The sequence below is a fragment of the Nerophis ophidion genome, linkage group LG18 (assembly GCF_033978795.1).
Source record: "Nerophis ophidion isolate RoL-2023_Sa linkage group LG18, RoL_Noph_v1.0, whole genome shotgun sequence".
Lineage (NCBI taxonomy): Eukaryota > Metazoa > Chordata > Actinopteri > Syngnathiformes > Syngnathidae > Nerophis > Nerophis ophidion.
Window position 1 is genome coordinate 20,120,269 of NC_084628.1, and position 27,059 is coordinate 20,147,327.

The 27,059-nt window shown below is 41.3% G+C and overlaps 2 protein-coding genes and 1 non-coding gene across 12 annotated transcripts; 1 reads left to right on the forward strand and 2 right to left on the reverse strand.

Moving 5' to 3' along the window:
* The first annotated feature begins 19 nt into the window (after positions 1-19).
* On the forward strand, positions 20-8,279 carry ech1 (enoyl CoA hydratase 1, peroxisomal). 2 transcript variants are annotated; one of them, XM_061877512.1, is made up of 11 exons: positions 46-160; positions 311-351; positions 3,289-3,457; positions 3,564-3,652; positions 3,753-3,877; positions 3,967-4,015; positions 4,963-5,027; positions 5,255-5,325; positions 5,418-5,489; positions 7,661-7,811; positions 7,892-8,279. In XM_061877512.1, the coding sequence occupies exons 2-11, from the start codon at positions 315-317 to the stop codon at positions 7,994-7,996; spliced, it is 933 nt and encodes a 310-aa protein (XP_061733496.1). In that variant the 5' UTR covers positions 46-160; positions 311-314; the 3' UTR covers positions 7,997-8,279. The 2 variants fall into 2 exon arrangements, with proteins under 2 accessions (XP_061733497.1, XP_061733496.1); XM_061877513.1 differs by lacking the exon at positions 311-351 and having other exon boundaries at positions 20-160.
* Positions 8,280-8,339: 60 nt separating this feature from the next.
* cep295 (centrosomal protein 295) lies at positions 8,340-26,333 on the reverse strand. 9 transcript variants are annotated; one of them, XM_061877509.1, is made up of 29 exons: positions 25,924-26,333; positions 23,563-23,763; positions 23,374-23,498; positions 21,172-21,271; positions 20,978-21,091; positions 20,766-20,906; positions 18,531-18,714; positions 18,270-18,440; positions 17,872-18,177; positions 15,940-16,025; positions 15,401-15,571; positions 14,833-14,909; positions 13,982-14,741; positions 13,569-13,866; positions 13,243-13,476; positions 13,071-13,165; positions 12,361-12,445; positions 12,063-12,287; positions 11,875-11,975; positions 10,442-10,844; positions 10,225-10,368; positions 9,651-10,063; positions 9,443-9,574; positions 9,315-9,378; positions 9,067-9,228; positions 8,842-9,000; positions 8,688-8,772; positions 8,520-8,619; positions 8,340-8,444 (listed from the first exon to the last, which is right to left on the reverse strand). In XM_061877509.1, the coding sequence occupies exons 1-29, from the start codon at positions 26,020-26,022 to the stop codon at positions 8,400-8,402; spliced, it is 5,280 nt and encodes a 1,759-aa protein (XP_061733493.1). In that variant the 5' UTR covers positions 26,023-26,333; the 3' UTR covers positions 8,340-8,399. The 9 variants fall into 9 exon arrangements, with proteins under 9 accessions (XP_061733493.1, XP_061733491.1, XP_061733488.1 ...); XM_061877507.1 differs by having other exon boundaries at positions 8,842-9,228; positions 21,178-21,271; XM_061877504.1 differs by having other exon boundaries at positions 8,842-9,228; positions 18,534-18,714.
* On the reverse strand, positions 12,922-12,998 carry LOC133537657 (small nucleolar RNA U2-19). The gene has a single exon (XR_009802778.1). It is a non-coding gene; the product is annotated as a small nucleolar RNA U2-19 (small nucleolar RNA).
* Positions 26,334-27,059: the final 726 nt, after the last annotated feature.

Consider the following 27,059-nt stretch of genomic DNA (forward strand, 5'->3'; position numbering starts at 1 on the left):
TAATATTTTTCAGTGTAAAATGCTGGGGGAGGAGGTCAAAAACAAGTAGGTGAAAGATTAAATCTTGGCCACAGGAGGCGCTAGAGTTTCTGAGCAACAATTCCTAACGACGAAGAGCGAAGACGAGCAGCTACCTTAGTGGCTACCAACTTCAGTTTAGGTGAGGCGCATGTTTGACAAAACTACCGACAGTTAATTTATTGTCACTCTTCAGTCCAGAAAAAAAGCGTGGCGTGTGTTGAATTCGTATTTGTGACTTTTCACCTGACGCTGTAGTTTTTGTTTCTTTCAAACCCCGCACCGCTCAAAGGGCAATGTTGTCACTGGTTGCCAAGTCCGCTCGCTCAACATGTAAGTCACAGTGCTTTGATGTGTTGCTAAAATACCTATTTTCACCTACTAACTGCTTCTATTGGATGTTCGGGATTAAAACAAAATGTCAGGTTGAGTATTTGTGTGAGAATTCCCTATAGTTACTTTAGTACAGTGTTGTTGTCCTGAACTAATATGTTGTAGACCAGGGGTCCCATTCATCCATTTTCCTACCGCTTATTTCCTTTGGGGTCGCGGGGGGCGCTGGTGCCAATCTCAGCTACAATCAGGCGGAAGGCGGTGTACACCCTGGACAAGTCGCTATCTCATCGCAGGGCCAACACAGATAGACAGACAACATTCACACTCACATTCACACACGAGGGCCAATTTAGTGTTGCCACCCAACCTATCCCCAGGTGCATGTCTTTGAAAGTGGGAGGAAGCCGGAGTACCCGGAGGGAACCCACGCATTCACGGGGAGGACATGCAAACTCCACACAGAAATAGAATAGAATAGAATGGACTTTATTGTCATTATATTTGCATATAACGAGATTAAAGGCTCCAACTTAAGTTGCGGTAGTGGGAAAAAATACGGGGCGGCATAGCTCGGTTGGTAGAGTGGCCGTGCCAGCAACTTGAGGGTTGCAGGTTCGATTTCCGCTTCCGCCATTCTAGTCACTGCCGTTGTGTCCTTGGGCAAGACACTTTACTCACCTGCTCCCAGTGCCACCCACACTGGTTTAAATGTAACTTAGATATTGGGTTTCACTATGTAAAGCGCTTTGAGTCACTAGAGAAAAGCGCTATATAAATGTAATTCAATTCAATTAAAAAATTAATAACACAAGAGGTAATAAAGGAAAAAAATAAAAATTGAAATAAACAGACTACTATCCAATGAAAATAATAAGCAAGCCTGTACAATATACAAAACACTATAGAAATACAAAATGCTGTACAATATACAGAACAAGAGAAGAGAAAGATCCTGAGCCCGGGATTGAACCCTGACCACTCGGGACGTTCGTATTGTGAGGCAGACGCACTTACCGACCAGGGGTCCCCAACCAGATAAATACAGCAAAAATAAGTGCACGAAAAATACAACTCACTATAACGCTGAATTAGTGGGAGCCATGGTCTTGATTATTTGCAGATGGAAAACAGCCTTTGGATAAAATCTATCACATTTATATTGTATATGTTCATTAATGCAGGTCACATATCATGTCACAAAGTTATAACAATTATGAGAACTTCCTATGAGGAGTTTTATTGTACATCGTGCCCGGGCATTTATTTTGACTCTGGCAGGGGGGCCAAATTTAGAGAAGAAAATGTGTCTGGGGGCCAGTATATCTGATTTTTAGGAACATTAATACAAAACCTCACATATATGTCTGATTGAATGGTAAAAACTATGACAGAACGCCTTAAAATCCGTAATGTAATTTAAAAAAAATTTACTGAATGAGACACTCAGAATGTACATGAAAATAAAAAATTTCGGATTTACAATATTAACTATTTCCGATAAAACACTGAATATTGACAACATGTGGACGTCACACCCCCTCTCGATCAACATATTTTACAATCAAGCGAAACGCAACAAACAGCGAAATAGGAACGCGAAGGGTAAAAAAAAAACTCACCTACAATCTGATATATCACTAAGCTTTAGAACTTTTTTGTAAAAATCTCCTTCCGCGTCTGTCCCTGAGACCCGCATTTTAGGCTAAGTGCTCTGGAAACACTCTGTGGAAATACTCCCCACCGACACTGCTTGGTGCCTCGTCTGAGCTGCTGTGACTTAGATTACCATAGTAACTAATTAGATTACCATAGTAACTAGTATATCATGCAAAAGCGCAGATTCCAACCATTGAAATTTTTTGTATAGTTCAAGATGTACGGTCATTAGAAAACATCAATGCACATCATAATGGCAGCTGCAGTTTCCATCTTAAAGATCTGAAAAAAATTATTTGGGAATGTCCAGCGGGTCAGATTGAAAAGCTTAACGGGCCTTATGTGGCCCCCAGTCCTTAATTTGCCAAGGTCTGTTGTACATCTATAAAGCTTATTGTTGTGTTTAGTGGGACAGGCGAAAGTTAAGTCGGAGAAAATGCAGTCGTTTATGGATTATTTAATGTTTCTCCGCGCCCCGGTGGAAAATACGTCACGGAGTGTTACCGTTCCCCGGACCTGTGGTTGGTGACCACTGTTATAGACGACCGAACAAGTGAGCACCTGGTTTGAAATCAGTAATTTGTAGGGTTGGATGACATTGCATATGTTGGTATATATCCAAAACAAAGTACACACAGGACCAAACAAATAATGTTTTCATCAAAAACTTATTTGTGAACAATATGTACATATAACATTATACATCGATGTTAACGAGGAGGGAGGGTCTTCCAGCTCTGGCTTTTACATGTTGTCCTAGCCCGGTCGCTGTAATTTGTAGTGTTGGATGATATTGCATATGTTGGTATATATCCAAAACAAAGTACACCTGCCGTGCGTTGTGCATCGTTCTGCATTGTTTACACAACCTGCGGTGCGCTACCTAATATATCCGTGTGGAAACTCGTTCGGTACACCTTCGAACCGAACCGAAACCCCCGTACCGAAACGGTTCAATACAAATACACGTACCGTTACACCCCTACCAAATACTGATACTACTTGGTATCAGTATTTTGGATTGATCCACCCACCCTGGCAATCAGACTTTGTTGGCTGATTTCTTTGTTTGCTCAACAACTCTGGGGGAAAACACATTCGCCTTTCTAATCGTAGTAATAACACACAATTACTGATATACTAAAATTGCCTGAAGATTTATATTTGACATAAAAGCTGCAAGGGTGGTGCTGACAATTCTCTTCTAGCAACAGATGTGGTCCAGAAGGTTTAACAGTTAAAACAGTATGTACTACAAAACATGTGTCTTGTCCTCAGCCAGGGGGTTCGGGCTCTGCAGCCAGTCGGTCATCAGGGCCATGTCGTCGTCAGACGGTCCGACCCCACCATACACCACCCTAGCCATCAGCCGCCCAGCAGAGGCTGTCACTCATGTGGAGCTTCACCGCCCTAACAAGAGAAACGCCATGAACAAAGCTTTTTGGAGGCAGGAATGAGTCATTGGAGTGGTTTTTACAAAGCATATACAAAAATATTGTAGATTGTTTTTTGTTTTTTTAAGTCAAAAGGAAACTTTTACTGTTCTTCCCCAGTGAGATGGTGGACTGCTTCAACGAGATCGCCGATGATCCCGACTGCAGAGTGGTGGTGTTCTCTGCCGCAGGAAAGGTCTTCACGGCAGGTATCAAACCCGTTTCAATGTTTCGGAGATGCTACTTTCTTCGTGAAACTTTTTTTTTTTTTTTTTTTTTTCAATGAATTTGTCCTTGCCAATTGTCCAGGTATCGACCTGATGGACATGGCAGGTGACATACTGCAGCCTGAAGGTGACGACACGGCCCGGATTTCTTGGAACGTCAGGAAGACCATCACCAAGTACCAAAATACTTTTTCAGTCATAGAGAGGGTAAGTCACTGTTAATATTAGTGGTTGTTCTGGAAAAATGTCAGCGAATTACCATTTGAAACTGTAAATGGGTGTTTATCTGCCTCTAGTGTCCAAAGCCTGTGCTGGTGGCCGTCCATGGTGCTTGTGTGGGAGGAGGTAGGATGACTCCCCTCAACATTTTCAATTTGAGAAGTAGTAGTACATTGCACAGACTTTTTATTAAATCAGGGGGGGGTCATTCTAAGTATTACAGTTTATTTATAATAAGGAAATACAAACATAATATACTTTTGAGATTGCGGTCACGGTTTTCAGATATAGAGATTGTTTGTGTGTATCTCGCATTAATGAAGGGACGAAGTCAACAAAATACAGTTTTGGAAGCAAAAGTGGAGGGTTTGTTCCAGGGATGTCCAAACGTTTTCCACTGATGATCGCACATTGATAAATGTAAGCATGCGGGGGCCATTTTGATTTTTTCATTTTCTAAAAACATACAACATTTATTGTATATTTTTTACTTCAAACGTTATAATATTCATAGATCAACTTAAAGTGTATCTGTGATATTTTTACTGTTTTGTGGCATTTTTTGTAAAAAAAAAAAAAAACACAAAATAGACAATATTTTCCCTCAAAAAATGTAATTATTCATTATTTTTTTTAGCAATGACAGTTTTATAAAATCAGGCTAATGGTCTTAGGAAGCCAAAAATCCAACACTCATAAAAGTGTTAAAAAGAAGTAAAATATCAAAATGTTATTTTTAATTTCAAAGCTTTAATCTGTAGATCAACATCAGATCTAGCCATCAATTATATTTTTATTTTATTACTATTTATAATTTTTGGGGGGCGCAGCCAGCTTTCAAGCAAACAACTGCCCGGAATGCAGTTTTGTGTTTTTAGTGTCAATATATCAACATTTTATTGTTCCTTTGCATCTGTTTGCTCTTTTATTCCAATTTTTATGGGGTTTTTTTATGATAGTATTTGCAAACTGTTTCGCGGGCCTTTAAAAAGTGAGCTGCGGGATGCCATTTGAACATTCCTGGTCTATTAATTTAAACACGACAAACCAAGTTGAAATACCCTCACTGTCAGGTGTCGACCTGATCACTGCATGTGACATCCGCCTGTGTACCCAGGACGCCTGGTTCCAAGTCAAGGTACGTCCTTGTGCACTTTTTATTTTAAACATAAAGGAGCAAATATATAAATTAGTAGGTAAAGTAAATGCCTAGATAAGTCTTCAGCGTCACTATGGCAACTAATTGCAGTTCAGACATTTCACTTGAATGATGACTTTCTATGATTCATAACATTCAATACAATAGTTAATTAGAATGGTCCAGATGTCGACTAGCATTCTGCAGTTATGTTCAACAACATCTAGGAAGTGGACGTTGGACTCGCAGCCGACGTGGGAACTCTGCAGAGGCTTCCTAAAGTCATCGGCAGTCGCAGGTAATCTGCTTGCATTCACACAGTAAATTTTGATACAACAAACAAAGGAGATGGTTTGAATAGTGCTTTTTTTATGTTGCCGTTTTCTCCAGCCTGGTCAACGAGTTGGCTTTGACTGCGAGGAAGATGCACGCCGACGAGGCCAAGAGCGCAGGACTGGTCAGGTGAGCTTAATTTCCATTTCACATGTTTTAAAGAAAAGGGCTACATAGATTCGTAATTAATCACATTTATTTCCACTGTCATATGTTCTTACTATGAGTTGTTTAGCTATATATACATATAGCTATGTAAAACTAGTTAGATTGCATTGTTTCTGAAGAGCAATGGTACTTGTATCACATGTATTGGGACTGTAATAGAAAAAAAAGCTAAATTATTTTGTAAAGGTTTAGGATTGTTCTGGTAAGTTATGTTAGTGCATATGAATCCCAGGAATGCAGAAATGCATTTGTTGCATCTCACTTTAAAGGAATCTTCATACAGTCTTTTCAGTAAATGCTATATTTTTGTATTTTGTCATTTAAAATTGTCAAATTTTTCACACTGAAAACAAACGATCAAAGGTACGATTACATTACCTCTTAATAGAGGTAATGCAATTGTACCTTTAATTGGTTGGCAACATAACTTGAAAGGTTTTGGTCGTATTTGGAGAACTTTTACTAGATGTCTGAAAGAGGATTAAGGATTTTGGGCCTGATCTGGATAATTTCTACTACAAACCCCATTTCCATATGAGTTGGGAAATTGTGTTAGATGTAAAAGTAAACGGAATACAACGATTTGCAAATCATTTTCAACACATTCAGTTGAATATGCTACAAAGACAACATATTTGATGGTCAAACTGATAAAAAAAAATGTTTGCAAATATTTATTAACTTTAGAATTTGATGCCAGCAACAGCTGACAAAGAAATGGGACAGGTGGCAATAAATACTGATAAAAGTTTAGAATGCTCATCAAAGACTTATTTGGAACATCCCACAGGTGTGCAGGCTAATTGGTAACAGGCGGGTGCCATGATTGGGTATAAAAACAGCTTCCCAAAAAAAATGCTTAGTCTTTCACAAAAAGGGATGGGGCGAGGTACACTCTTTTGTCTGCAACTGTGTGAGCAAATAGTCAAACAGTTTCAGAACGTTTCTCAAAGTGCAATTGCAAGAAATTTAGGGATTTCAACATCTACGGTCCATATCATCATCAAAGGTTCAGAGAATCTGGAGAAATCACTCCACGTAAGCGGCATGGCCGGAAACCAATATTGAATGACCGTGACCTTCGATCCCTCAGACGGCACTATCAAAAACCGACATCAATTCTAAAGGATATCACCACATGGGCTCAGGAACACTTCATAAAACCACTGTCACTAAATACAGTTTGTCGCTACATCTGTAAGTGCCAGTTAAAGCTCTACTATGCAAAGCTAAAGCCATTTATCAACAACATCCAGAAACGCCACCGGCTTCTCTGGGCCCGAGATCATCTAAGATGGACTGATGCAAATTGGAAAAGGGTTTCAGTGGTCTGACGAGTCCACATTTCAAATTGTTTTTGGAAATATTCGACACTGTCATCCGGACCAAAGGGGATGCGAACCATCCAGACTGTTATCGACGCAAAGTTCAAAAGCCAGCATCTATGATGGTATGGGGGTGCATTAGTGCCCAAGGCGTGGGTAACTTACACATCTGTGAAGGCACCATCAGTGCTGAAAGGTACATACAGGTTTTGGAACAACATATGCTGCCATATAAGCGCCGTCTTTTTCATGGACGCCTCTGCTTACTTCAGCAGGACAATGCCAAGCCACATTCATCACGTGTTGCAACAGCGTGGCTTCGTAAAAAGAGTGCAGGTACTTTCCTGGTCTGCCTGCAGTCCAGACCTGTCTCCCATCAAAAATGTGTGGCGCATTATGAAGTGTAAAGTACAACAGCGGAGACACCAGACTGTTGAATGACTGAAGCTCTACATAAAACAAGAATGGGAAATAATTCAACTTTCAAAGCTTCAACAATTAGTTTCCTCAGTTCCCAAATGTTTGTGTTGTTAAAAGAAAAGGTGACGTAACACAGTGGTGAACATGCCCTATCCCAACTACTTTGGTATGTGTTGCAGCTATGAAATTCTAAGGTTTATAGGGAGCAATATACTTTACATTTTATTTAATGGGATTTTTAGGACCAATAAATGTTAATACAGTTGAAATGCAATTAAGTACAAGTGAGTGTGTACTGACAAAAAGGACACAATTTTTTTAAGATGAAAAATGTAAGGCCACTAAATCCTGCCCTGTACTTCTATCTGCGGTTTGTTCTTTCTCCAGCCGGGTGTTTGCAGACAAGGAGGCCATGATGACGGGCGCACTGGAAATGGCGGGGGAGATCGCCGCCCGCAGCCCCGTCGCTGTGCAGGGAACTAAAGTGAACCTGGTCTACTCTAGAGACCACAGTGTGGCAGAGGGTCTTGAGTACATGGTAAAAATAATTATGTGCCATGTTAATATAATCATGTGCCTTTTGTTATGGGGCATATCTGATTGTCAAATGTTGTCCAGGCTGCTTGGAACATGAGCATGCTTCAGACTCAAGATGTGATGAAGTCTGCTCAGGCCTCCATGGAGAAGAAGGACATCAAGACTGTCACTTTCTCCAAACTGTGAGCTAGGAGCTCTTTAGAGGGGTGTTCTGTCCAAAGATCTGAAGGTTTTGGGTTGACAAACTATTTACTAAAATGTAACTTTTTTTCTCATTTTCAACAAACAGTCAACCAGCTGTGTATATAAATAACTGTTTTTGTAGGTGTGGGTCGCTGCAATGTGCCAAATTCAGTAGCCTGACTTTGTTTTCAATCAAGTGTATTGATTTGTATCTTCATTTTTGTAAAATACTGTATGTATATGATGTGAATGTTTTTATTCATCTACTAAAAGCTTCTGCAAGTAATATTTTCCTTGTATATCAAATTGACTGCATGATGGCTAAAAGATCTGACAACTTTCACAATTCCTGCAAATAACTTAAAAGCTTTATTGATAACATTCTATCTTAAGCACATTCAGTTGATCAGTGGCGAGTCTGCTTGGCACGCTTAAGCTTCTTTAGTGTTTCCTGTGAAGTTGAGAGAATAAATTAAGTAAAAAAAATAAGTGTATTATACACTTGTCATTAGAAACCATTGTTCACCATGTGGAATGCTTTGGCCTTGTCTCGGTTGTTGGCATAAGCCTCTCGTCGGCTCTTGATTTCCTTCAACTGCCGCACCTCATCCAGCTGCACGTAAAGTCTGTACACGACACCGTAAAGCACAATCAGTACTTCCAAGTCTTTGTGTACATAATATTCCAGCGGTACCTCTCAGTTCGCCTGCGCATCTCGGCATGGTCTCGTTTGCCCTTTTTGACATCACTTGGGTTGTTGAGCGTAGACCTGCTCACTGCTGGAAGCCAGAAAAATGTGATGTTAAAACCTTAAAGAGACAGGATTCACAAATGATGGTGTTAGTGACCTAGACAAGGCTGTGGCTTTCGTTGCTTGCTCAAATTGGACTTTGCAGTATTTAACTTGGAGTCATGTTGAATTTCTTGGGGAGTCTTGGCCTTGCAAGAAGAATATTCCCCTGACTGCGCTCCAAGTTCCAGAGCAGTTTGGCTCTGACGCTCAGTCCTGGCAAGAGCAGTTTGGCTATGACGCTCAGTCCTGGCAAGAGCAGTTTGGCTATGACGCTCAGTCTTGGCAAGAGCAGTTTGGCTATGACGCTCAGTCTTGGCAAGAGCGGCTTTGGCCTTGAGCTCCTCTGCCCGGCGGGTTGACCTTTCAAGCAGAGCTTTGCGCTTCTCCTCGTAGAACCCCTGTATGTCTTTGTCTGGATCCTTGTTGAACTCCAGGAGCATGCCTGCATACAGTACAAGCAAACTATTTAGGTCTTTAAATTCCATGCTACATGAACCAACATGTATTTAGTTGAGCTGGGGCCCTAACCTGCATGTGTTGGACTCTGGTTCACAAAGGCTTCTGAAGGTTCCTCAATTATTGCTTCTGACTCCTATAAAATAATAACTATATAAAATTTGACTTGTAACCCTGGCTTAAAAAGGTTGTTTAAATACCTCTTGGCATTTCTGTCCTTTCTCCGCAAAAGTCTCCTCCCACAATCCCTCGATCTCAGACACGATGCTGTCCGTCAAGCTCACCAGTGTTATTTGGGACTGCTCCAGGATGCCCTTCTCATTAGCTGCTTCCTGCATGCAAATACACAAGGAAAAATTGAGGTCAGCCATTAACCACTTTTACCAGCACAAAGTAAAATCATTTTACCAGTAGCCTAGCTGAGATGTTCCCCAAGTTCAAACTCCACTCAGGCTTTGGCTCTTTCGTGGGCGGGGTATGAAATGAAACTGCAGCATCAATTTGTTCATCATCCTCCAGAAGAATGCTGAGTGCAGACGGAGTGTCGCTCGCGGATGAATCCGACAAAAGCGCAGACACCACGAGGAGCGAGGTTACATTCCGGCAGGAGTCGTCCTCTGCTCTGAAGTGCTCGGTGGACTGCTCGCTATTAGAAGCGCCAGTGTTGGATCGCAAGTCAGACTGTGCGGAAACACTGAGCTCTCCGCTCGACAGCTGTCCCTCGGAAAAGTCTGTCGCGTCTGGGTCAGGAACTTGAAAGATCACCGATGGGTCTGTAGTCCCAGTGTGGGTGAGCTCAGCCGGAAGAGGGTGAAATGAGTCTGCTCCCAGAAACATGAGGAATATACAATTTTGCAATTAAAAACAAAACAAAAAATAACTGAGTGAAATTTCACTTTTGACCTGTCAACCAGTGACCCCTGTAAGCATGTTTACAGTTTCTGCTTCCTTAAGCTTTTTCATAGTGGTTTTGTTCGGTCACCTTCTATTGCACTAGGCTGGTTCTGCAGTAAAGGATTCGAATAAGAGGCAGAAGCAGTGTGAGAGTAGCCTTCGGAAGGTAATGATGGGTAAGCAGGTACAGTGGCCTCAGTCAACGCACCAAGATCTGTGCGAGTTCTTTCACCTGCAAAGAACAGAGTTGAGAAACATGGAATTGTTGGCATCTTAAACAATGTTGGTCTCATAGGTCGTCATACCTGAGCTGCCACTGTGGTGACCAGAGGACACATCCAACTCACCGACCAGCGGTCTCATTGACCTTTCTGGACGCTCAGACGACGACGAGGCAGACTGTTCTGTTTGAGAAGCCAGCTGACCGGCAAAGAAGTCCTGCTCGCCTCTCCGCCAGTGTTCACTTGACTGATGTGAGGCGGAAGTGGAGCCCCTGCCACTCTGACCAATGCCAGATGATAGTGGCGAGCCGGGCAACGGACCAATCATGGACGAGTGAGCCGAGGGTTGACCCACTAGCTGCTCCATGGCGGCATCTCTCTGACCAGCAACAAGGCAAGATGACCGATCCGCCACCTGACCAATCAAAGATCTAAATGAGTCCTTAACCTCGATCACTGACAGCTGATCCAGGATTGGATTGACAGTCTGGAAGACAAAACGAGAGGAGCATTTGTTGGCAAAGCAAATATTGAAGTTTCCCTAAGCTCAGTTTAAAAAGTAAAAACCCCAATTAACTATAGTACTAAAAGATTACCGTATTTTTCGATTATAAATCGTTTAAGTCGCTCCGGAGTATACGTCGCACCGGCCGAAAATGCATAATAAAGAAGAAAAAAAACATATACTGTATACGTCGCACTGGAGTATAAGTCACATTTTTGGGGGAAATTTGATAAAATCCAACACCAAAAATAGACATTTGAAAGGCAAATTAAAATTAAGAATAGTGAACAACAGGCTGAATAAGTGTACGTTATATGATGCATAAATACCCAACGGAGAACGTGCCTGGTATGATAACGTAACATTATGGTAAGAGTCATTCAAATAACTATAACATATAGAACATGCTATACGTTTACCAAACAATCTGTCACTCCTAATCGATATATCAAATGAAATCTTCTTCCTCGATGTCGCTTCTAAACAACTCTGCCAACTCTAAAAGTATGCGCCGCTCCCTCTTGTCGTTTTCTGCTGCGTATTTCACTACGTCCAGCTTGTAATCCGCACTACATGATTTCCTTTTGGTGCCATTTTTGTTCAGCCCTTCTCAGTTTTTATAAGTTATCGCCAACGATGAAATGATCCATTTTAATTACTACGGCAGTAACATATAGCAGTTAGCATTCCATGACCCACAATGCACTTCTGTCATGACCCTCCCCCGCTAAATTCTTATTGGTTGAGGTGTATGTGATGATTGCTAATGTGTGTGTGACGATTGCTGACATTTTCTCCGCCTCTTCCGCGAATGACATAATATTATTTGATATTTTACGGTAATGTGTTAATAATTTCACACATAAATCGCTCCGGAGTATATGTTGCACCCCCGGCCAAACTATGAAAAAAACTGCGACTTATAGTCCAAAAAATAACAGTAAATAGTTTTTACATCATTGCTCCATTCAAAAACAAAACAAACATGATCGCTGCTTTGCGAGTCACTAACCAAGTCAGTTGTGTGGGCAGCTTGAGAGACTTCCTTGTTCACTCCCTGCTCACTGACTTGATGCAAAGACTGCTGCTCCTCTAAACAGGAGCCTTCACTACCTGCAGATAAAAACAGCATGGAAGACGGCGTCACTGACCGGAGTATATTGCTCGGAAAAAAACTTATCGTCGTGGATTGCACTGTACCTGTGGATTTACCGGCATTGCCGAAAGAGACGTCAAGTTCTTTGGTGTATCTGTCGATGATGCACTGGACGTTGTCCTCGTTAAACAACGAGCTTAGTTGAGCCGTGTGGGAGGGGCCTGCAGCGGTGCTGTCTCTCATTGTGGAGTTTGGAGTCAACAGGGAGGAAGTGCCAAGGATGTGCGCTCCAAGTTGAGGCTCCGTTGAGTTGAGGGTTGGTGATTTACCTGAACATGGCAAAACAAGCTTACGTGTGTATGTATGTGTGTGTGTGTGTGTGCGCACACACATGCTACTCACCGGCATTGGACTCTGGATCACTGGAAATGTAGCTGCCGGTGGACATGGTCGTGGCAGAGAAGCGGTCAGGGGGTCCATGTGAAGACTGACACAAACACATCGTTAAATATATATAGATGGTGAATCTGGGAAAAATGTACGATTCAACCTTAAACTTGCACGCACTCGCATACACACAGCTCAGTTCAAGTGTAGAAACCCTCACAGTGTATTTTACAACTTAAAACAATTCAGGTGAGGTAGATTTACATCATCGCTTAACACACACACACACACACACACACACACACACACACACACACACACACACACACACACACGCACACACAGAGCTCAGTTCAAGTGTAGAAACCCTCATAAAGTGTATTTTACTTTGTAAAATACACTTCAGGTGAAGTAGATTTACATCATTGCTCAGCACACAGAAAAAAATATATTCAAACATGCACACGCATGCACGCCCATTCAAACATTCACATATACATGGCCATTCAAATATGCAGACATACACGCAAACACGCACATTCAAACACGCACATATACACGCAAACAGTGCAAGCTTCTCAAGCAAAACAAAATCACAGGCCAAGGCAGATGTTACCAAGGCATTCAGATTTGGCTATTTTTCATCCTTGATCCACAACATGTGAACCTCAGAGGGCTAAATGTGTATGGAAAGCGATATAAAATGTAAGAGTACGGAGTCCTACCAGTCGACTTGCCTCCCCAGGTGACCTACTGTCATCTGCGGGGGAGTTGTGGGTTGTGAGAGCTGGACCCAAGAAGTCTTCCCCTGTCCCAGAGTCTGAGATAAAATGGTGTGAAATTTGTCGAAATTAGATTTTTTTTTTTTTTAACATTAAAAAAACATTTAATACTTACCATGCTCAGAGGAGTCTGGGGTAGGGGTCTCCATCAGAAGCCTCTGCCGATGGAGGAGTAGACTGGACCTCGCTGAATTCGTCCCTGCGCTGGTCAGTCTCTCAGCAGACTGCTGGCTGCTGCTAGACGTGGTTGGGGTCCGTAACCTGTGATCGCTGGCTACAGAGGAGTCAAATTGCTCCTGAAGAGACCAGTCGATGGTGTGTTGTGGTGCAGAGAAAACATCCTCCATGCCTGAGGGCACAGACAGTCTGGTCAAGGGATCAAGTCTGGAAAATTTATCGAGATGTCTAAGTGTTGGATGCGAGCATCCCGCGTGAGCTCACCTGTGACCAGGCTGGTGTCGACTGGCGTCTCCACTTCCTGAATCGCACTAAGCTCGTGTTGTTCCTGCATAGTCGTCCCGAGCCGGACCCGAGTCACTGGGGGCTTGGCTGCTCGAGCGGGAGGGAGTGACGTTCCATTACCGGTCTTGCTGGTGGATGGGGCTTGTCGATGTGGACCTTCTTGGTCCTCAGGAGGGGATGATCCCGCGTTAGACTTTTCTATGACTTTTAGAAGGGATGAAAGTAGTTTGCCACGGGTTTGACCAGCATCCTCTGATGGCAAGACGTCACTGAGTGGCTGTGGGTTAGGGCACAACAATAATCATCAGCATCAACTTCACTACTACAGAATGTTAGTGACAGCACCTTATCAAACGATTTTAGAATAAATGTGTTTTGCATTACAAACTAACTTGTGAATCCACATTAATCAGAGCCTGCAACGTCTCCTTTTGCTGCCGCACGAGCGCCATGTTCTCTTCCTGTCTTTGTCGCTGCTCGTCGAGACTTTGGACCTCCAGAGATGGCAGCCGGCTTGAGTTTTCATCTGCTGCCGGGGATGATGCCGTCGACGAGCTCGTAAGCAGAGGACGACTCATGGTGTCAGGTTGGATAGGACCGGAGGCTTGCCGGAACGAAGGGCTGGCGGTGTGGGTTGAAGTGAGGGACTCTGTGGAGATCACTCGAGGAAGTAATTCTTTGGTGACCACTTGAGGAAGAGTTTTTTTGCTGACTTGTTTGGGAGGAAGTGACTTTGTGGGGACCACTTGAGGAGAAAGAATCTCTTTGGTGACCGGCTTAGGAGGAATTATATCCCTGGTAACCGGTTTAGGAGGAGCTATGCTGCAGCTCAGCATCTGGTTACTGGATTGGTTTGAACTTGGCGCCAATTCCCTGGGGAGAAAGCTGGAGCTGGGTCCGGGAGGACTGAGAGGCAAGGCCGGACCAGCGGGTTGCCTTGAGGGACCTTGAACATCAGTCTGAAGGTCATCACGGAGGTGAGCTGACACGACGGAGCCAGCAGACAGAGCACTTGGTGCAGGTGGGTGAAGATGGCCCGCCGCCTCAACAGCAGACGGCAGAGACACGGCGGCCATATTGTGACGAATTTGAAGGGCGTGCTGGTAATCCTCTAGGCGCTGTCGAGCCTCTTCCACAGACTTATGATGATTTCTGACATTCAAAAAAAGATGGTCCCAAAATAAATTCTCAATCTTAAACCAGGCCATTGAATGAAAGGAATATGTGGAAATGTTCAAATTGCCTGTTTTGCTCCAGGAGGCGATCTTGGTATTGTTGAATTCTTCTGGCATGCTCGTCTTCATCAACAGGAAGTCGCTGCTGTAGCATCAGTCAACAATTTAAATGATCTGAAATGCTTTTTAAGTTTAATTTACAGAAGAACACTAAGGTATGAAATAATTACATTAAGTCATGATATGAAAATGATTTATTCTCAGGGCATTCAAATCGATCGTAGTTGGACTGTTCGGATTGTCACGGAAGACAGTTCACCTCTCATCCAAGTAGGCTTCATCAGTTCATGCCCTGACTTAGATTGGTCAGATCAAGTGTGACTCATTTGACCAATTTGAGAGTCCATTTGACCAATCTAGGACATAGAGTGCATTTGACTAATGTGAGAGTGGATTTGACTAATGTGGGAGTGGATTTGACCAATCAAAGTCTATGAACATGAACTGATGGAGCCTACTCAGACGAGAGGCGAAACTAAGACAGTTGCGATGAATTGAATGCCCTGAGAATACAATGACCCGGAAGAACGAGAACATCCATAGACAAGATGATCTATGTAATTACAAGCTTCATACCTCTGGACTATGGGTTTCTTCCAGCTCTTGGACTGATACAGAATTTTGGTTTAAGTGGACTTCCTCCCGCTGTCCCCTAAGCAACAGCAGTTGCTCCAACTGAGCCTTCTGGTCATCTAACTCTTTGAGCAAGGCCAACTGTTGCTGTGTCTCTCTTTCTAGCTCCATTTCCTGAAGGAGAAGCAAACAGGCAATGTAGTGAGGCCCCACCAAGCCAACTGACTGAAAACAAACCGGAGCATCTCTTCCTGCACAGAGAAACTTTACACAGGGTTGTTGACAATATGTAAAAGTGAGAAATGGTGTAGAGGTACATGAGACATCCTGCCTGGGAGGCTATACAGTGGCTTGCTCACATTTTAAATAAGGGGCGGACTATCAACTATTGACAGACACCTGTTTCGGATTATATTGACAAATGAACCCCCACCCCTAAAAAAAACTGGAAAATTTTCGATAGTTATCCGTCATTAATGGTACAATATAGCAATATTTAACTCAAAGATGACTACCAACTAACTAAAATGAGGGATCTGTACCCTTTTCTTTTGCTCCTCTTCAAATTCCATGGTTTTGGTGTAAAGCTGATCTGGGTTTTGCATGTTTGCTGGGATTGGCGCCTCTGCTAATGAAACCAAAAGAAAAAGACGGCAAATGTCAACCTTTGAAACACAGATGCGGTGAGAATGCATTTTGCTAATGGGTCAATGCCTCATTACAGAAAAGTTGGACATTTCACACATTCGGCAAGAAAAATGCATTAACCTGCCCTGACGTGTATTTAAAGTAGTAGTGGCATCCCTCAAAAATGACAAAGCTCATTGGTGCACTAAAAGATAACTCAGTTGTTTCCCAATTTGTCGAAAATTGGATCTAAACATCCACAAAGTAGGAATTCTTATTAATCTAATTTTTCATAGCGCACAAAAAAACCTTGTTTACGACCTTCAAAATACGTTTTTAACATTAATAGAGCCATCTACATAGTCACTTTACCCAATACAGTAGACATAAAAAGTGTTCTGTAATACATATGACATACTGTACAGCAGGGGTAGGGAACCTACGGCTCTCGAGCCAGATGTGGCTCTTTTGATGACTGCATCTGGCTCTCAGATAAATCTTAGCTGACATTGCTTAACACGATAAGTAATTAAAAATTCCTCTGGTAATGAGTGTTAAAAATAACGTTCAAAATGAAAAACATTCTCATACGTTTTAATCCATCAATCCAAGAAGTCGCATTAATGGTAAGAAGATTTTTTATTTATTATTAGTTAGCTTCAGAATAACAATATTATTAAAAAGAATAAGAAAATGATTTTACTCGAAAAATGTTAGTCTTACTTAAAAATGCACACATTTAGTTGTATTCGGTGTCAAAAAATATTGGTAAAACTTTAGTATGGGGAACATATTCTAAGTAACAAAGACTTAATTAAGACTTAATTGGACACTAGGGAACATATAAGGGTTAGGGTTACTAATAGGCAATAATTCTGAAGTTATTGAGGGAAGACTCTTAGTTAATGACTTACTGCTTGACTAAATAAGAGCCAATATGTTACTAATTTGCATGTTAATAAGTAACTAATTAATGGTGACTATGTTCTCCATACTAAAATGTTACCAAAATTGTATGTGGCTCTCATGGAAATACATTTTAAAATATTCGGCTTTCATGGCTCTCTCAGCCAAAAAGGTTCCCGACCCCCGCTGTACAGTAACAGATTCACACACACAGTTCTTAAACACAACCACTTACCTGTGAAAATACTACTGCGCAATACTGGACCTTAGATGTGTTAGTCTATGTTTATTTAGCCATTTTTATTGTTGAAAATAATTCCGATCATAATGCATAAAATGTGCCTAAATATGCATATTTTCTAATAATAATAGGTCGTAGTGAAATGCAAACCCACAGGGACTATGTTTTTTTTTAAATATATTTTGAGAAACACAAAGTAAAGCTCCCAAATTTGAAGTACACACTGGCATGACTAAACACAATTGACCCTATAAATCACAATTTTACGTTATCTGCTTTGTATAAATATATTGTGCACAGTGCAAACATATTCGTTATTACCTATACGGGTGTAACAGGGGTACTTTCATACATTTTGTACATTAAAGATGCTAAACGCAATCTGATAGAGGTCTGACAGTCTGCACTTAAAACCCCAGCCGCTGGAGAACAAAAGCTGAACAAAACTGTAAGTGACAAAAGATAATTATTGTGATATCAAACATCATTAACAATAAATACGTTTTACTTTTAGAAAATGCCAAAGGCCAATTAAAAACATGCTGCAGACTGAAGTGGCCCCTCGTCTGTACATTGGACATCTCTGTTCTTGGACCTCAACATACTTGGTTTGTGGTCAAGACTGCTCTATTCACCTCATGCTAGTCAGCCATGTTTATGATTTATTTATATTTTCCAACAGTCTTGAATGCAGAATTACCTAATGATGATGATGATGATGATGGAGCCTTTGTGGGTTCTGCCAGCACAGGTTGGTTGCTCAGAGAGCCGGTTTCAATAGTCGTAGTCCGCTCTGATACCACTCCTGACTGTGTGATGATTGTGTCCCTCTCTGGCACCTCCTGTGGTATGGTGATAGTATCCTGCTCTGGGATCATTTCCGATTCAACATCGGTGTCCCTCTCTGCGACCTGACTGTGTACAATAATCGTCGGCTGGTTCCTCTGGCACCTGATGCGATTGAGAAGCCTCTTTAGGTTCTGTCTGGGAGGATGTCTGGGCTCCACTGCAAAGGGAAAAAAATATATTTTATGTGTTCGAATTTTGAGCCATTTAACTTGCGATGTTCTAATATTTAATCTAATTAGTATTTAGTACTGTAGGCAGAATCCTCCGAATAAGTCCTCTGTGATTCTTGTTTACGGTCAGCTTGCAGTTCTGATGTGGCGGGTCCTTCCAACGTGACATCCAGTTCATTGTCCTGACAGCTTGTGGAGGCCTCAGGAAGAGGTTCTGGTATCAACTGGACCAGCATGTTGCCTTTGACTCCTGGGATCAGACACATGCATGGTGAAGCATTATACATCCTGTATAGATAGAACTAGAGGTGCTTGTGAGCAAATACTCGAAGGTCTGTACTACTTTCTCCGGTGTACATGTCCTTAAAGGCAAACTCCATCTCCTTCTGAAAGTCGTCCTTCATCTCCTGTTTCTTGCAGAGAGGGTGGAAGATCTGGGGCGGCATCTGGATCACCTGTTGCCGCCTCCTCAGCATGTCAGCCCTATGCTTCAGCTCCAGCTCCTCCAGGAGGCGGTCTCGATCCTGCAGGTGCCATTGGTCAAAGTACAGTAGAGCCTTCATTTACTAACTTGTGGGCGGGCTTGATTGGTCTCCAATGCTCAGTCAAATAAACAGTGCTGTCGTTAGATACTGTGCTCAATGCTACCCTGTGTCCTTTTAAGCAGGTTTTTCAGCAATTTGTAGCACTTTTACAATTTTAGTAGCAAAACATGAGTCCAAGGTAAGCAATTGACAAGCAATGTGTTGTTTAGAAAATCCAGTAAGAAAATTGGTGCCCACAGCGTTGTACAACTCTGCTTCCTCCCTCCCTTTCACTGCATGCCAAGAACATTCGCTGACAAGATTAAGTGCATTTAATCTTTTATTTTAAACATTGAAGAATTTTGTGATTTTAACAGTAACACACCACAGGGTTGACTGTGGGTGTGTCAGCAGGGCGGCCAAATACAAGGACAGTTCAGCTTGTCGTTTTGTTTTCTGCAATTATGTTTGTTTGATATTGGGACGCAGTGGAAGAGTGGCCGTGTGCAACCCGAGGGTCCCTGGTTCAATCCCCACCTAGTACCAACCTCGTCACGTCCGTTGTGTCCCGAGAAAGACACTTCACCCTTGCTCCTGATGGGTGCTGGTTAGCGCCTTGCATGACAGCTCCCTCCATCAGTGTGAGAATGTGTATATAAATGGGTAAATGTGGAAGCATTGTCAAAGCGCTTTGAGTACCTTGAAGGTAGAAAAGCGCTATACAAGTACAACCCATTTACGGTACTGTAAAGCGCTTTATTTTGCGTTCCAAGTGGACAAACTAAAATAGGGACTTTTTGTCGAGGCTAGAACAAATTAGTCACGTTTACATTATTTCTTTAGGGGTACTTTGCTTCAATCTACAAACTTGTCTTTATATGAACGCTGTTAAAGAATCAATTAAAAATTTGTAAATGAAAATCCAACTGTGTGGGGGCAGGGGTGTCAAACTCATTTTTAATGAGGGCCCCATGGGAAATAGGGCCGCTTGTAACAGTGAATATACATAATAAAAATATAAACTTATATTAACCTCGTTAAACAATTGTATCCAATATTAAAGTATTAATTATTGACAACCCAAAAAATGCTTGGCATATATTTTTGCATGATTAGATAACATTAAAGTTTAGAAGATAGGCAATTGCATGCAGTACATTTTTTCTCTCAAAATTAAAAGAACAAATGCATCCAGCTAGAAAGGGTTTTGATGCATTACAGTGTTTTCATAAAATGGTGTGGCCCCCGGGCCCTGATTTTGAAACATGTGACGACCTCTAAAGTTCTGTAATCAGAAATATCAAGCAGCTAAAATGTGTCAAAAATGAATGACTGTAGAGAGTGTTTAGCATTTTTTCATCATTATTTGCAGGGGATTGGAATAGATATAATTTTGAATCATGTGTTGTGTTTGGATGTTTTTTTCATAACATCCACAAAGTTCAGTGAGCAGGTTGTGTTGTGTGACTGTGTGTGTTGACTTTTTGTGATAGTTTTTTTGTGCCATGAATGATAAATGTTATTTGGATTGGGTCATACATTAAAATGCTGTTCCATGTATACAACGTGGTGGGAAACTTGCAGCAATTATACTGTCGGATATTAAAGATCAGGTCGGAGTCACCCCTAGAGCAGAATTGTTTCAGCGTGGCTCGGTTGGTAGAACGGCCGTGCCAGCAATTTGAGTGTTCCTGGTTAGAGCCCCAGCTTCTGTCATCCCAGTCACATCCGTTGTGTGCTTGAGAAAGACACTTCACCCTTGCTCCTGAAGGGTCCCAGTTAGGGTCTTTGCATGGCAGCTCCCGCCTTCAGTCTGTGAATGTGTGAATGTGGAAGTAGTGTCAAAGTGCTTTGAGTAACTTGAAGGTAGAAAAGCACTATACAAGTATAACCCATTACAATTGCCTATTAAACTTGTGACGACTCGCGGGAAAAACTGAACACGCCAACGGGCCGTTGTTTGGACACCCCTGCTCTAAATGAATCATTCCCTCTGCATGTGACTTCCCGTCAAATGGTAACAAACTTTGTCTGCATATAAAAAGCTGTACCAGCGCGAGGTGCTCCTTTCGTAGAGCCGATTTCCCTCGGAGACGAGCTTTCTCGTGCTGCTCCACTCGTTTCTTCTCATTGTCCCTTTGTAGGTCTTCCAGGTTTTTCATCGCCAGCTCGGCTCCCTGGTGGGCACTCGTCTGTTTGCACAAGCCCATTAGACAACTTTAAAAATCAGGAGTCACGAGCATGCAGTGACGCCAAGGCTTACCTGGGGTATGTCCTCCTCCCTGTCCACTGCGGTGGCAGGCATGTGGTAGTGTGTGAAGGCATAGGCATTGACGTCACACTTCTTTACTAAATGCGGTTTCTCTGGAACAATATCCTGCATGTAAGGAGATGACTAATTGTTGGATCGTGCAGAAGCTTTGGTCAAATGATGGCTTATTCACAATAGTTTTGTACAATCACCAGTAGAGGGTTTGGAGGAGGCGCGGGCAGTCTGGCCGCCTTTTCTGATCTCGCCTTCTCCACCTGAAGTGCCTTCTTCCTAGCTTTAATTATTCTGCAGGAAAGCGAAGAGTGCACACACGTCTCTCGCCATTTCAATAGGAAAACAGCCAATGTTTCCCATACAAATAAAGATGTAAATTTTTTTTATTATTATTATTATTTTCATTACCACAAGCAGTTTTATGTCACCTACATCATGTAACATCTCACAGCAGGGAATTTTTAGAAACACCTGCGTTTTAAGTCCTAAACAAGTCAATGGATTAATATTGACCTGTGGATTACTGGATCGCTCGGACTAGGAGGACTGTTGAAGTGCTGTAGAGGCGGTCGTGAGTAAAGCACGCTCACCTATAAATGACATAACTCTTATTAGGGTGCCTGACTTTTGTGGAGGAAATATTGTTGTGTAACAAACGTTTGTGAGCTGTTGCCTTCTTTTTTGTGACTATTCAAAGCTGATTATCAGATCCTAAAGTTGTCTTTATACCTCCAAGCAATCATTATTAAAAGTCATTTGTTGGCCCTGCGATGAGGTGGCGACTTGTCCAGGGTGTACACCGCCTTCCGCCCGATTGTAACTGAGATAGGCGCCAGCGCCCCCCGTGACCCCAAAAGGGAATAAGCGGTAGAAAATGGATGGATGGATGGATAAAAAGATACAGATAAAAGCAATTGTGCAGAATCTTAACAGCCCTCCTGGACCAACCCAATTGGGGACCAGTACCAAAAAATACTAGTACTTGGTATACATACCTACTTGTCATTAAAGGCTTCCAACATTGAAGGAGGGCAAAATAATAACTAAATAACCCAGGGGTATGAAAAATGCAGTCTGTGTTACACATAGAAATACAATAGGCAGCAACAATCAAAATGTACAGCAAAACAATGTAATGTAAAAAAAAAAACACAGTGATACTAATAAAACAGAATTGTCTTTAAATGTAGTAACTTTTGTAGCCTTTAAAAAAAATACATGCGGAAGTGCCCAAATCTTTGGGCACTTCACGATTGGATTACGATTCAGGAGCTACGATTTATTTAAAAAAATTAATAAATAAAAAATAAAAAGAGCATTGATACATCTTACAGTTTTACATTTCGTTTCACTATATAGTTGTTTATCACTTGCAGCTTTAAAAAAAAACAGTGCATTTACTAATAGATTTTACCATCGTCCATGTCCAAACTGCGATGAGTCTAAAAATGTATTATTTCCCCCCAACTCTCGTCATATACAGTGGAGCCAAAAAGTATTTAGTCAGCCACCGATTGTGCAAGTTCTCCCACTTAAAATGATGACAGAGGTCTGTAATTTTCATCATAGGTACACTTCAACTTTGAGAGACAGAATGTGAAAAAAAATTCAGGAATTCACATTGTAGGAATTTTAAAGAATTTATTTGTAAATTATGGTGGAAAATAAGTATTTGGTCACTTCAAACAGGGAAGATCTCTGGCTCACACAGACCTGTAACTTCTTCTTTAAGAAGCTCTTCTGTCCTCCACTCGTTACCTGTAATAATGGAACCTGTTTGAACTCGTTATCTTTATAAAAGACCCCTGTCCACAGCCTCAAACAGTCACACTCCGCACTCCATTATGGCCAAGACCAAAGAGCCTTCGAAGGACACCAGGAAAAGAATTGTAGACCTGCACCAGACTGGGAAGAGTGAATCTACAATAGGCAAGCAGCTTGGTGCGAAAAAATTAACTGTGGGAGCAATTATCAGAAAATGGAAGACATACAAGACCACTGATAATCTCCCTCGATCTGGGGCTCCACGCAAGATCTCATCCCGTGGGGTTATATTACAAAGTATTGAGTTGAATTTTTGTTATTGACCAAACACTTATTTTCCACCATAATTTACAGATAAATTATTTAAAATTTGTACAATGTAAATTCCTGGATTTTTTTTTCACATTCTGTCTCTCACATCTGAAGTGTACCTATAATGAAAATTACAGACCTTTGTCATCATTTTAACTGGGAGAACTTGCACAATCGGTGGCTGACTAAATACTTTTTTGCCCCACTGTACAAATTTAAACAATTACGTCAAACTGACACAGCCCCACCACAAATCTGTACCCACAAATAGATTGCCAAACTGTGGGGAAAAAAATTGACAAGTTAAAACTCTTTACCGGTTTTGCATCTCACTGTCTTTGAGCTTTTGTGATTTCAGCTCCTCGAGGGCTCCTCTAAAGCGCTCCTCCGCTTTGGCATGATTCTCCGCTTCCTTTTGAGCTATGGCCACCAAGTCAGGTTCCTTGCGCAGATAAAGAAAAGGCAGTTAGCATGCACGTGTGACTGTTTTCGCTCCTTCATCTTACATTTTCTTTGGCCATCCGTTGTCCTTGGCCGACCATCTGGAGGCTATGTTCATAAAGTATCTGCAGCGCGGATAGTCTCTCACTGCGTTCTCGCTCCCATTCGTCCCTCAGATCCTCTTCCAGCTGCTCCAACTCACGATGACGCCTTTGCTCCACATTTTGACGCATCTGCAGGGCGATGGATTTCTGCTGCTCACGCACCTGCGGGTCAGTCCAAGACAATGCTAGCTGACCGGTTGCTTGGGGTGGGCGATATGCATCATTTCCTTTTTTTGTTTTGTTAGCATCACTATTTGCTCTTAACACAGAGGCGTTTCCATCATGGACCACATTACAGTTACAGCCGCCTACATTGGGCCACTTGTCACTGCGACATCATAAAAACATTTAATCGCCACATGATATTACAAACTTCCCCCTTTCATTTGATCATCATCATATGTATGGCAAAAAATCAGATGGAAAATTTGACATATGTATTTTCAGTTATAGTCAAAGTAATTTCAAAAAGGGTTCTTATAGAAAAAAAAGCTTGGATTACCTTTTTGCATCACATAATACTGAATTAAGAACTGAAGTTGTAAGAAGTACACTTTTTTCAGTCAAAATTAAAAGATTGAGACATAAATTATATAATTCCTTACTGACATACATTTCCAGGCTGTTGCCTACAGTTCTATATCTGCGCTCATAGATCACAGAATACTATTGAACTTTTTTGCACTTATTGTTGGGTAATATCTGAAATCTCAGGAACTAAACTAATGCCAATTTCTGTGTAGATAAAATACAGGTCCTCTATTGATGATAAAGATAAAATTGTCATTGAACACGTTTCAAATTCATTGAATGACTATCATTTGTGCCTTAAAATGTCTTAATCAAGATTGTAATATAAATCCAAAACAAAAATATTTTAAGAAAACAAAAACATTTATTTGTGAACAATTAAATGATATATACACATTATAAATACAAACATAGGGCAGTGTAACAATATTAAAACAATATTTTCTTAGTTTGATTACATTCAATTATTCATGCAAAATAAAGTTGGCGGTCATACAAATTATTTGGCAATTATTCCATGACATATGACATTTCTACAACATAAACATACATGTATTTGTGCAAATGGACAAACATTTTTTTGAAATATCGATATCATAATGCAGTGTTTTTCAACCACTGTGCCACGGCACACTAGTTTGCCGTGAGATACAGTCTGGTGTGCCGGGGGAGATCATCTAATTTCACCTATTTGGGTTAAAAAAAAATTTGGCCAAACCAGTAATTATAGTTTGCAAATGATGTGTTGTTTTTGAGTGTCGGGGCTTTCTAGAGCTCGGCAGAGTAACCGTGTAATACTCTTCCATATCAGTAGGTGGCAGCCGGTAGCTAATTGCTTTGTAGATGTCGGAAACATGGTTTGTCGTGATCACAATATGCAGACAACAGTGTGCACTTAAAAAGGTATCTACTGCTTAAACCAAAAATAAATAAAATGCAAGTGCCGCTAAGAAAAGTAATTGAAGCTTAGGGAAGGCTATGCAAAACAAAAACAAAACTAAACTGTCTGCAAAGTAAACAAAACACCAAATGCTGGACGACAGCAAAGACTTACTGTGGAGCAGATGGCATCCACAAAGTACATCCGAACATGACATGACAATCGACAATGTCCCCGCAAAGAAGGATTAAAAACAACTGAAATATTCTCGATTACTAAAACAAAGTAGATGCGGGAAATAGCGCTCATGGAAGACATGAAACTGCAACAGGAAAATACCAACAAAACAGGAAAAGCCACCAAAATAGGCTCGCGAGACAAGAACTAAAACACTGCACACAGGAAGACACCAAAAAACTCAAAATTCGTCACGGCGCGATGACTTTGACAACAGCTATAGTCATGCATGATTTAATATCCAACACTTACGAAAACTACTTTTTACTGTCAATATCAGCTGCTGAGTTTCGTTTTTTAATGATTTCTGCAGGTGGTGTGCCTCCACATTTTTTGCCGTAGCTCAAAAAAGGTTGAAAAACACTGTCATAACGTAAGTACCAATCTGATACAGCTAATTCTATACCATCGATATTGGCTTCCACACCTCATCATGTTTGCTATGATCTGGTACACTGTCAACTTTTTTGACCATAATGTCAACTTTGATCCTGCCTGTAAATAACAGAGTAGTGACGAATGCTTTTATCACTACCTGACAGCAGCATGTTTTTGTTTTTTTAATGCGTGGGGAAACAGTGACGCCAGCGTTTGGCCTTTTAAACCAGCGTGCTAATGAAAATGAGTACGTTTGATCGTTTCAATTTTAATAAAGCCAATTCTCCATTATTTACCTGTTGCAGTCGCAGTTTCCTTCTCCTTTCCATTTCCTCTCGTATCTTCTGAGCCTCCTCATTCGGGCTCGGTCTGAATTTAGCAACCATTCTCTTCATGTTCTCGCCGCGCACTGGTCAACATGTCTGTGTAGCAACATGCAGCTAGCGCCACTGCTAATCAGCCGAGTTAAAAAGCTCCGCGTGTCGATGGCGTTTCGCCACTTACACGCGAGTTAAAAAGCCGATAACTGAACGACAGCATATTTTCTGGAACATCAGCTTGTACAAAAAACATAGGCCAAGTCTAACCAAAATATCCTTTTCCGCGGCAACCAAATCCGTGCAAGGCAGCTCAAAAGAGTTGACTTTGAATTGTGACCTACGTCACATCCGGTGGTTTAAAAGTCCCGCCTTAAGGCTCGGAACTCGCGCACTTCCGTACTTACGGTTAGCGTCTTTTTGATTGATTGATTGAAACTTTTGGTAATAAATTGCACAGTTCAGTACATATTCCGTACAATTGAAAACTAAATGGTAACACCAGAATAAGTTTTTCACCTTGTGTAAGTCAGGGTCAGTGCACGTAAATCAATTGATTGATTGATTGATTGATTGATTGATTGAAACTTTTACTATTAGATTGCACAGTTCAGTACATATTCCGTACAATTGAACACTAAATGGTAACACCCAAATAAGTTTTTCACCTTGTGTAAGTCGGGGTCCATGCACGTAAATCTATTGATTTATTGATTGATTGATTGATTGATTGAAACTATTACTAGTAGATTGCACAGTTCAGTACATATTCCGTACAATTGAACACTAAATGGTAACACCAGAATACGTTTTTCACCTTGTGTAAGTCAGGGTCAGTGCACGTAAATCAATTGATTGATTGATTGATTGATTGATTGAAACTTTTAGTATTAGATTGCACAGTTCAGTACATATTCCGCACAATTGAAAACTAAATGGTAACACCCAAATAAGTTTTTCACCTTGTGTAAGTCGGAGTCCATGCACGTAAATTTATTGATTCATTGATTGATTGATTGATTGATTGAAACTTTTATTAGTATATTGCACAGTTCAGTACATATTCCGTACAATTGAACACTAAATGGTAACACCAGAATAAGTTTTTCACCTTG